The 11,489-nt window shown below is 45.9% G+C and overlaps 1 protein-coding gene across 7 annotated transcripts in view; it reads left to right on the top strand.

Annotated features, from left to right (window-relative positions):
• The first annotated feature begins 2,008 nt into the window (after nt 1-2,008).
• Nucleotides 2,009-11,489, top strand: part of CAMTA1 (calmodulin binding transcription activator 1) — a 232,511-nt gene continuing 223,030 nt past the window's right edge. For 3 of the 7 annotated variants that reach the window (XM_017735064.1, XM_017735065.1, XM_017735060.1), the window contains exon 1: nt 2,057-2,122. Coding sequence is in view for 1 of the 7 variants with exons in the window: in XM_017735059.1 (XP_017590548.1) it covers nt 2,056-2,122 (67 nt within the window). In the remaining 6 variants the exon portion in view is untranslated. Of the gene's footprint in view, nt 2,123-11,489 lie in introns of all 7 variants that reach the window. The other 4 variants (XM_017735063.1, XM_017735062.1, XM_017735059.1 and 1 more) reach the window with 3 other exon arrangements.

Here is an 11,489-nt window from a genome sequence, read left to right as displayed (position 1 = left end):
TTTTTTCCACGTGGTTTAGGAGTCATTGAGTCTGTGCTAGAATGCAAAGGAGATTCGAGTTGTGAGGATGTCAGTTGCCATGGCAACACTATTTCCCCTGGATTTTGGTCCTGTCGTAATTATGCTCTTTTTCTAACTGATTTGGGAGCTTTGTGGTCCTTGGGGATCTTAGTGCCAGAGTTACTGGGGATCCTTCCCCTCACCAGATTGATCTAATGCTTTCCTAAAAGACCCAGCTGCTCGTTGCCAACGCTGGCTGCTGTTCCCTTGCATCACAGATGATTCAGGGGAATTTTTTGGGAACGTTCCACAGGTGTCACATCTTGGCAGGGAAATATAGGAAGAGAGAAATATGACTTTAGGGAGCTAAATATGAACTGTGCTTTCTAAGCATGTAGAGAGAGCTCTTTAAAACCCTGCATTATAACAGAGGAAATGTAACATCTATGGCAAAAAGCAATCTGATGGGAAAAAGGAAGAAAAAAAAGAAAAGTACTCGTTTGTGCTTTACTGACTTGCAAGGGTTTGGCTTGGGGTGCAGTATTCCTCTTCCCACGTTGGTACTTGCAGGTGGAAGCTTTGTGGTGCTGTGTGGATCACAGTCCCTGCAGCCAGAGAAGCAGCCTCCAGGACTCAGGTCCTGGGTTCAGCTGAGTGTGCGGTGTCAGACCTGTGACACCCTGGCTGCTGCTTCAGTGCTCTCTAGTAAGCTGTGAGTAGCCTTACTAGCGGTGATTCACCTCTGCTGTGATAGAGCCAGAGACACCAGAGACCTTCATCATGGAATCTGCTCTCACAAGTGGGCTGGATGGAGCTGCCCCCCTGTGTCCGTGAGGGTGGCAGGGGACACTGTGAGGGGCCCAGTGTAGCAGATTCTCTCAGTGACTGGGATCACAGAGTCAGCGCTGGGAACCTGCCCCAACGCAGAGTGCTTTTGCTAATATTAACTTTAGTTCCACCGCAGCTCAATGGAGGGAAAAACTAGAAAGTGCCATAAATTCAGCTGGGCTTGTCAAAGCTGTCAAATTACCCCCTGACAAAGCTCCTGCCTGTAATGACTACAGCATCAGCTGGAGGGGATGTCTGCGATGGGGTGACAGTGCCGGGGCTCAGCACTGTTAGACTTGTGATGGATTGTCATTGGGGGCTCCTGGGCGCCAGTCGAGGGTGACGCTCTGAGCAGAGTTAGTTTTCAAAAAAAAAAAATCTAAAAATCTAAGGATGTAGACCAGCATCCTGCCCTCTGTTCTCAGCCAGAGTAATGCTGACTGCTAGATTCTAGTAAAGGTGTTTCTTGGCCCCATTTGTTAGTATTAGGAGTCCAGAGAGATAATGTCTTTACACGTATAAAAGGTGCTATTGATTTCCTGTTACTGTTGTCCTGAAATGTGCACAGGGTGTCTATGAAGCAGTGACAATTCTCCATCACTAGCTTTATGGGAAAAGAATGCTTATTGAATCTCCTCCCATAAATATAATCTCTTTCTCCCTTCCAGAATTTGCTGGCCCCTGTGGGAGTCCCTCATGTTATGTCTTTGAGAAAATTGATTTTTGTTGTCTCCGCTTTGTACACTTGTGTTTAGTATTATTTTTAATTTGGCTCATGTGATGTGAAGGCTTCCCTAACATTAAACATGCTTTCTCAGTCTTGTATTGCTTCTCCTTCATATAGATTAACATTTTCAGAATGTTTTAAAGTAAAATAAAGATATCTGCCTGGATAGTCTCTCTTCTTGTTGTTGGGAATTTTTTTAGTCTGAGCAAATCATTGCCCTGCTCCTTCTCTCCAGACAGAGCTGAGGCACTGACAGCTTTTCAGCTGCTTACAGGTAAATTCAGGGTAAGTTTCTGAAGTGAACACACACTGATTGATTATGGCTGAATGACACCATAGCCAAGAGCACAACTTGCAGTGTTGTCTGGTCAAGGAGCAAGGTGGTCTTTGAACTTTAAGAGTGGCAAAAATACTGTCAGATTTGTCCTTTCCTCTGTGTAGCAAATGACTGACTATGGGATTTTTCCTTTCAGGGAGGAAACGGCAACATGAATTCATAGATGATGAGTAGGATGCCAAAGCCAGAGATGACAGTGCTCTTGAAGAAATGCTGGGTAGAACAAAAAGGTAAAAGGAACAGCTAATTGAGTGCATTTCAGAGCCTGTGGGACTTTGTGGGGTACCTTTCCTCACGAGGCAAACGGCACACCCCCTCAAACCGGAGCTCAGTGTTCTGAATTCCCTCCTCCTCTGTTTTGCATGAAGTCCCAGTGCCACCTCTCACTCCTGACCTGCTCTCTCTTTGCTCGGGTTTGCCCCAAAGTGGCATCATTCTGTACCTAAAACCCGTGTGAGTTGTCTTTTCCACTCTGTCCCTGCATGCGTCCGCTGGCAGGTGCAGCAGTTCTCCCTGCCCCACCAGCCCAGCCGTCACTCCAGGCCTCTGCTGCCATGGTTGTGCTGAGAGCAAAAACAGAAATGAGAGCTGCACTGGACCAGTCCATTTGCAGCCAGTGTTGTGCTCCAGAGGGTCGGTCAGTCAGCCATGGCCTGTTCCTGCTGTGGCCATGCCCCTGGGCAGGTGCACCCAGCTGTAGTGTTGGGAGTATTCTGCAAACAGGTGCTTCTGACAGGGCCGATTTGCTCTCTGCTACTCTGGTGCCTGTTACTGCATTTTGTGATAATGCTGTTGAGATGCCCAGAGGAAACACTTCTTATTGCCTCTTTCATTCTCAGAAATTCTCTCTGAGAGTCCACCTGGGGACTTGGGGAGGTAAGAGGCAGATTTACCTGCAGAGCACCACGCAGTAGAAAGGCCTTGTTACGCTCATCCAGTGGCAGCAGAAGTGGCTGAAGCAACTGATGAGAAGCAAGAAAATCTTCATTAGTCATGTAGCTCTCCTTGGGATATTTTCATGCTTGTTTGTGCAGGCTGACTTAAATCCCTCAAAAGTCAAAAGCAAATGTTCTCCTTGTAACTGTTCCAGGTTTGCAGTGATGATCTGCTTGTTGCCCCTGCCTCTCGTCTCTCTCTGGCAGCAGCTGTGTGGGACACAGGGTATTTCTGGGGCAAGCCAAGGAGCTTGTCAGTACTGTGTAAAGGGTTGATATATATAAATAATAGTTTCTGCTGGAAGTGTTGTTTTCAAAACAGCAATCAGGGAAGAAGTCCCTGTAGTTCAGGTGTTTGTGCCATTTGGCCAACCAGAGCTCTTGGTCTCCTTGGAGCCTTCCAGCCCAATATGACAAGAGCCTGTCAGGGACAGAGCTCTTTGCTCTGCCCGTGTTCAAAATATCTGCTAAATATACTCTGAAACACTGATTGACTCTTTTGGAATGGTCCTAACTTGTATAAGCTGTCCTACAGTTCAAATACATGATTATATAATTTTTAGTTTAATAACACCAGAGATGAGAATTCAAGGATAGTTAAAATAGTAATTAGCAAGTTTCTGTTGTTGTCAATCCGTATTTTGGGAGATCTGATAGTTTTGTTTGTTGTTTTTCTGGATATGTGTATGTGAAGGCTGTTGATGTATTTTTCAGCTATTTCCATAAACTTGGATGTGAATCTGTTATACTCTTTGGGTTTCAAAATTCTTCACCATCAGTCTGGAGAGCTTTGAGTCTGTAAAATTGGAGAACAGCCAGTGCTGGCAGGACCCATGTCCCTACAGGAGTGCTGGTTCCCCAGAGCCAGGTCATGTAGCCATTCCTCGTTCCTCCTAGTCCCTGTTTGAGGTCCTGGAGCCCAGCCAGCACAGAGCAGTGGTGGCTACAGCACCCACAAGGCCAGGTGACATGTGGAACAGGGAGGCTTTTCACTATTTGCTGCAGTTTTGAGAGCTCAATAGATGTGTTATTTTACCGCTCATGCCGTTAAATGTTGGCTCAGGGCAGGCGCACGGTGCTGGTGCTTTAAGGTGGCCAGTGGCCACTAGCTGTGCTCAGCACTGCCATTGCCAGCCCCAGCATTGCAAGACGTGCTGTCCGCTCAGCAGTGGCTGGAAAGCTCCGAAAGGACCAGATTTGGCATCAGCACAATCACTTCTGCAGGCGTTGTGCTTCGGGCGCTGCCAAGTCCTCGCTGCTTCTGCTTCCTTCCAGCACATGGTATTTGGTGTGACCCTGGGGACAGACAGTTGCCTGCTGGGCTAGCTTGTGGTTTTTTGGTTTTTCCCGCAGTTGTGTCAGCATTCAGGTTTTCAGTTGTAGGGAAGCAACGGGCAATGCCTGTTCTGATCTGCTGGTTGTCCTGCATACACTGGCATCGATGAGCACTGGCAGCAGTGGGAGGTGGTATGTGTCACCCCTCTGGTGACATGGGCTGACAGACAGAGCTCTTGAGCGAGGGAGCCTGTCTAAGGGAAAAGTCACATTGTTTGGGGTCCTGTAGCCTCACTGCTGATGCAAGTTCTCTTACTGAGGTGGAGCTTTTCAGAGCACCTGAGTGTTCGTGTTTAGCCCACGTCTCGCAAGCAGTCAGGCAAGGAAGGTGAATCACTGCCTCGTATCCTTTGATCTGAAAGTTCAGCGCTAGTCCTTTTCTGTAATTTCTTAGTCACTGTATTTGAAGCTCTTGCCCTCAGAGTTGGGGGCAAGGCAGGAGGAGGAGATGCACTTACAATTCCTCGATTTTTGAAATACTTGATTTGAGGTAGAATATTGCATGGACCCACCAAAGCATTTTAGCAAGGCTGTGTCATGTATCAATGGCTTTTACTAGAAGTTGGGGCTCCGAGGTTTTCTGATTTTGTCTGTGGGGTTTTATTTGGTTTCCTTTGGGTTTTTCCCCAAGAAATTGTGGATGTTTTTGAATAGTACAGGTTACTTCCTCCGATGAGCTATGAACAACCTTTCACTGCAACCCTGGGAGTTTTAGTCCAGATACTTGCTTTCAACAAACTTGCTATAAACCATACAAGAGCTTTTGTGCGGATAAACTTCTGATATTGCTACTGAGAACATAAATTGGAATTTTGATTGTGAAAATTATTGGCAAAGTTTGGTCACGTGGAGCAGGTTTTACAGCGTGTGTGACAGGCTATTGATGACATAAGCACAGATCCAGGAGAAGATCCTGGGCTTCCTGTAAATATTCAGGTGAAGTTATGCTGACTTACTGTACACTGTTTCCCTGGCAGAGGTGGCCCTTTAGATAAATGTTAAATAAACACTAAATACAGACTGACACTGTCAAAAGCAGGATGTAGCTCACTTAACACTGAAAGTGGCACTTCATAGAGACCTTTTGCAATTTGTAGTTCAATAAAAAGGGTAATCTGTGTAGAAATATTCTGTGCTTGCCTATTCTGTCCTTGTCTGCCAGTGCTGACAGGATCGTGTTCCTGGTTTTACCTTCGTGGTGTCCCAGGCTGAAATACTTCATATTTCACACTCTGGGTTCTATAAATAATTGATGTGCCTGTCTTAGCAACTGAGGATCAGCAGCAAATTGTATTATTCTGGAGTAATAGGGGTTTTCTGCATTCTTTACTCTTTTTCATCTTAATTTTCACTTTGCTACTGAGATTGAGGAACTGATTTACTCCACTTCAGGAGAAAAAGTATTACTGTACTGGTATTACTGTTCCAGTCCTTCAGGGGAGAAAGTTCAGGGGAAAGTCAGAACTCACAAATGAACCCATCTCAGTGAAAACGAGTTATTTCTGTGTATTTTCTGCAGCTACTGTTTGGATATATTTCTCATTTCGCGCAACTCTCATGGGTCACATGGGAAAGAATTGTCTTAAAGGTTAGACAAGGTTTAGGCAGACCTAGAAAGAAACTGCTCTGTGGCTAAAACTAGTGAGAAAATATTAAACCAATCATTTTTGCTTATAAGAACTGTTGTGTACCCTTGCTGACAGAGCAGAAGGGTTTTGGTATGATAAGGCACCCTTGGGCCACCCCAAGAGAACTGGAGCAGCTCCTCTGCCATGGTGCCACTGGGAGCAAAGCACGAGTGACTCTAGTTTGTGACACTGGGTTTACTCTTCCATTTGGTTTGCCTATTCATAAATAATGATGGGAAAAAAAGTCAGGGAAGTTCCCCCTCATTGTGAATTTATAACGTGGCAGAGCCCAATTGGGATGGAGTCCTTGAAAGATTTGGGATAATGCTTTCAGCAATGATGCTTTTTAATTGAAAGCTTGAGTGCTCTGTGTGTTAATGATGCTCCCTGAGGGAATCACAGGAGAGACTTGGTCCAGAAGTGCCAGGATGGGTTTTTGGGCAAAGGGCAGTGCTGGGGCAGTGCTGTCTGAGCAAACTGACTCAGGTAAATTTGACTTTATCTCTGGCTTCTAGTTCTGGAATCCACATGACTTTGAGCACCTTCTGTCTCTGTTACCATCACCAATTCTACTTCCTTTGGTTCTGTTGTTCTTCCATTGTCGTCTTCCATTACTCATTCTTCTGTTCTCAGTGCCTGAGGCTGACAGTTTCATACCTTGGTGACTGGTTTGGCTCCCAGATCCCTATTTATTCAGTTAATGTAGACAGCAGTCCAGTTCTAGAGGAGTTGGAAGAGATACTCATTTAAAAACAGGAACACAACTTTAGGAGTATAACTTTAGGGATCTTAAACATCCTTCCCCATTTGTTCCAGCTGTGGCTAGAGATCCAATCTCAAACTCACTTGTACTGAGCTGGGAGCTGTGCATCCGCTGCAGAGCCAACACTGCATGATGGCTTCTGGCACTGAGAGTTTGCAGGATGTACACTTTCTCCCTGGGAAGAAAGGTTAGGATGTGGGTTAAACCATTCCCAGAGAGCAGGCAGGCTATACAGCTTGTTACAGGAGGATGACAGCTTAAAAAAAATTAAAAATCTAATCCTTCCATGACCCTCATTGAAGACTGCACTAAAATTCCAACTGAGGAGGCCACAGATGACAATCATATTCCCTCCTTACACAGAACAACTTGCTTGTCTTATTAGAACAGAAAGCAGAGAGAAATGTCCTGGATGTAGTGTAGGAAATTGTCTTTACTAAATCTAGCCCAGCGTTTATGAGTACTGTATATATTATTTGATTTTGCCAGAATTACATAAACATGGGGGAAAATTGTTAATGTAAGCTGACTACCGGAGTAAATCACAGCCTAATTATTCTTTTTTTCCCTGGCTAAAATTAGAATTTGATATAGTGGTCAATAGACATTTTCTTTAATTTTTGAGACATAATTTCTAATAGCTAATCCAAATGAATTGGAGAAAGTTGCCGCAGAATTGAAAAAATAAATTATCTGAATTTTATGGTGACTTACTGGTAAATCCCCTTAGTTGGAAGCTTTAATTTACCTCATATTTCATTTTTTTTCTCCTCTAACTGGCTTATGGGTGTATATTAGGGCAAAATGATTGTTACTTTCTTAGTGTCACTGGGGTGCTGGGAGCAGGAGCCAAAGTGAAGGCAGACCCCAGGCTGGCTGCAGGGGCAGTGTGTAGGGCATGGTGGCACAGCGCTCCCTGGCACTGCTGCCTGCAGCAAAGGCTAGCCCTTGGCACCCATGTCAGTCCTTCTGGAGCTGTGTGACGCTGTACTGGAATGATCGAGGCTCCAGCACTGCAACCCCTTGGGTGGCCACGTGTTTCCCACCCGGAGCTGGTGCCCCTGTAGAGGAGCTACATTGTTGGTCCTGTTCTTGGTTAAACAGGTAAATGGCTGTGTTGTGACTACTGGTTTAAATATCCACAAACTTTTTATGGGGCTTTGCACAGCAAAACCATCTTTCCTCAGGGTCCATTAAAAGGGCTGAGGCTTTGGAGTTGTACTTCATTTTAGCCTGCGGTGAACTCCCTGTAGCCAGGAGAGTTTAACTGGAGAGAATTTGACTGTAGTCTTCATATTTCTGAGGGAAACAAATGGGCTCAGAACTGCAGAAGGAACGGCAAGAATGATGGACCCAAAGCCCATAGTGTAGAAGGTGACTGAGCTTGATCTCCTGCTAGGGTAGTATGTGCTTTTGTCCATTCTGAGGGAGTCCAGTATTCTTAGTTCCTGGTAATGTATATTCTCTTCAACTTCCCCACATAATATCAGACAAGTTACTTGGATGGCTGAGCATTAGGTGGAGTATACTTTTTCAGAGAACCTTTTGGAAGAAATGCATGTTTTGGAATGTTTACCTGGTTTTGCTAAGCCTAGGAATTGGCAGTTGTACATCACAAATGCAGTGACATGTTGTAACAGTGGGTTTTGTCCACGCACCTTGTCTTGGTTAAGTCTTGGGTTTATTCCTTGAAGAAACACCTTTAGATTCCATAAGTGGAGAAAGTAAAGGGCAAAACCATTTAATTTCTACCATGTGAAGTTTTTTTAACTATCTCTTTTCACACTTGTGAGAGTATTTTTGTGAAAACACTTGGCATTCCTTGCTTCTAAATCATGAAGTAACTTTTTGCAAACAATTTACAAGAAATGGGATTCCAACATTGTCATTATGGCTGTTAAACCTGTCTGAACTGTTTTCCTTTGTGCTGCTTGCCATAGCAACGGTGATGTGTAATTTGCTGAATATCCATAACAGGATATTTGAATATATTCTTTACACTTTTACTTCTGCATATAGCTCAGTATGCCAAATCATCACATTAACCCAATTAACCAAGCCAGACCCACATCTGCCATGTATTGACAATTAAGAATTTTAAAAGAACTTGGTATTTCACCTCCCTTTTAATGAAACCAACCCAGACACCAATCACCAGCATAGCAGCAGCTTTTATCAGTGCGCTCATAAAAATTATTCATGATTCAGACTGCACAAACTCCTGGCACATCTCCTCTCTTGCTGCTTATCAGCTGGAGGTGGCTCTGTGCGTGTGCCCCTGGAAAGGTAAGAGCGAGCCAGTTTATCCCACGCCATCCATGCACGAAATCTTGTGCAGTTCAGTACCTCTGTGCCTTAACAGCAATTGGACCGAGTTTTAAACAGTGGGAGCTGGGAAACTTCAAAGATACCGGCAGCACTTCAGTTCAAATGGCTTCTTTCTTATCATTTCATTGCACACGAATTAAATGAAAATATTTGGGGCTTTGCTGGCACTCTGGATGAAAAATCCCCATTTAGTATGTGTGGTATTACACAGGTCATATTGCTGTAGTAACCTGTGTGTACACATTACCTATGTAATGCTGTAGTAACCTATGTGTACAGAATCACACCTAACATTAGGTAATTTCAGGTGTGGGAGATTCAGTTCATGAGGGGTTTGTGTCTCCTGGTAGAAAACCTCATGTTGATGAGGAGAATGAGTTCAGTAGCTAGATGGAGCAGAGTTCATACACTGCTTCAGTAACCCCTTAAAAATGCTTTATTCATCCTCATCCATGCAAATTCTTATTGTGTCTTTATGGACCAGGAAGGATCTAGAAAGCCAGGCAGTGCTCCCAAAGACACGTGATAGAGCAGGGTACACACTGCTGTGGAGTCAGGGTGGTTGTGTTAGTTGGGGCAGCGGAGCTGTTCCCAACTGGTGCAATGGCAGTTCCTATGTTCCCAGGCTGTGCAGCCAGGAGAAGGCAGCCAGTGTCCTGAACAACCTTGTCCCTCAGAGCATGGACCTCGTTACTTTAATGAGCCAGAGATGTGCAGAAAGAACTGCTCAAGCTTTGGAGGGAAGAGACAGATGTACACTCGTGTGTGCGCAGAGCTGACTTGGCATTTCATGTAGTTTGTGGGTGATGTCAGGGTGATGTGACCCATGTAGAGTCCCCATGGTTACCTGTCCATAGGGTGTCAGTGAATACTGCAGCAAGGGCTGTGGCTGGAATGAACGGTTGTGCCAGTCTCCCTGGCAAGAATGGGAAGGCTGTTTGTGGCAGCAGTTGCTGTGTGCTTGCAGGGAGCAGCCTGAGTTCCTGCCACGAGCATGAGAGGCTGCGAAAACAAACCCAACAGCTCTCCAGCATCCCTGTGTTTGGTACCAGAGTGAGGAGCTGTGTTAATCGGAGGAGCTGTGTTAGCCCCATCATTTCTCCCATCTCCTTTTCATTACTTGGTCTTGCCTGGATACCCACATGGAAACTGAAGCTGTCTGGGAATGCCGGCCTGACGTTGCTGGGGCAGGAGAGCAATGTGGCTGGAGGTGAGCTGGCTCAAGGCAGAAGCACTGCAGGCTGTGCTCCTCGGCTAAGCCAGGTGCCCATTTCTTGCTGAAGAAGAGGTGGCAAGGCAGGGATGTCCATTGGGGCTCCATCACCTGCCACCCCGAGGAGCACTGGGGAGGAGTTCAGCATGGACTGGCCCTCCACACCTCAATGAAGTGTCAACCAAAGGTTTGGGACTTGCATCAGGAAGTTGCTTCCCCTCCCTCAGCCCTGAGGGATGCATCTGTTAGTCTGATACTATTTTTTGCAATAATGCAAACTCTGAGCTACAACAACGGTATGGCTACCTCATGTCTCTGCTAAGCATATGGACCGCCTTGGAAGAATAACCAAAGAGAGACATAAATTCCCTAGAATTCATCAAGAAAATGGTAGCTCTTTGCCAATGTGGCAACTAGAAAAGTTTTCATTTCCAGCATATTTTGAAGCACTGAAGGAAACAACTGTCTTAGCTGATCCTGTGGCTGCATTAGTATTTGTGGGTATTTATAGGACACTGTACCAGATGAGCTTTCTGACCGTCGGGAGTGAGCCTGTCATTCTGGAGCCTCTTCATCAATGTGCCTTTCACGCTCCACAAGATTAGCAGCTGCTGAAAATAGGAAAAAGGAATTTTCCTTTCTTCTGTCTTAGAAGAGGCCCATCACACCATCCTCCTTTCGTCTGGGCTTGGAAACGGCTTCGGTCCTTAGCAAAGCCAAAGCACCAACAGGTCTTTTTAAAGAAGTTCTGCTCCCAGGAGGATATAAGGGAAAATATCCTTTTTGTGAGTTTAGTCACACACATCAAAGGAAACAACCGTTCCAGTCTTGGTTTGCATTGTGCAGGCATTAGCTGTGGTCCAGTTCCACAGGGATCTGCTTGAAGAGGCTGAAGTGCCCGTGCTCATCAAGCTTTCACGGAGATGGGGCAGACTCAACCAAGCCAGAACACGCTCCTCCTTGGGGCACGTCAGTTTTGAGAAGGACAGAGCGATTTCTTTGGTGTCGTGGGAGCCCCTTCACAGCCCCACCCCCCCGGCCCCCTGCAGTGTGTGCTGAGTGGGATCTGTGACACTGTCTCACAAACCGTGCCCGAGAGGTGGGCAGGACTCTCTCAAACCTTTAACATCTCGTTGGCCATCGTAACTTGGTTCTCTCTGGAAATCACAAATCCTCACCTCCCTGCACAGTGCCAAGAACGCCCGTTTCACCCGAGCATCGTGCTGTGCACCCCGGAACGCTGCGGCTGGGGAAGAGGGCCTACAGCAACCCCGACTGTTCAGCAGTACTGAAAAATGGGGAAATAACCTTTGCAGCGTCGGGGCCGCCGATCAGGGCAGGGAAACAGCTCCGGGCATCGTCCGTCAGTTAGAAACGGGGGAGAGCCCGGGAGAT

This window comes from Corvus brachyrhynchos, unplaced genomic scaffold, assembly GCF_000691975.1.
Source record: "Corvus brachyrhynchos isolate BGI_N302 unplaced genomic scaffold, ASM69197v1 scaffold395, whole genome shotgun sequence".
NCBI classification, from domain to species: domain Eukaryota; kingdom Metazoa; phylum Chordata; class Aves; order Passeriformes; family Corvidae; genus Corvus; species Corvus brachyrhynchos.
The sequence above is the reverse complement of the archived record's forward strand: the minus strand, read 5'-3'. Positions and strand labels throughout refer to the sequence as shown.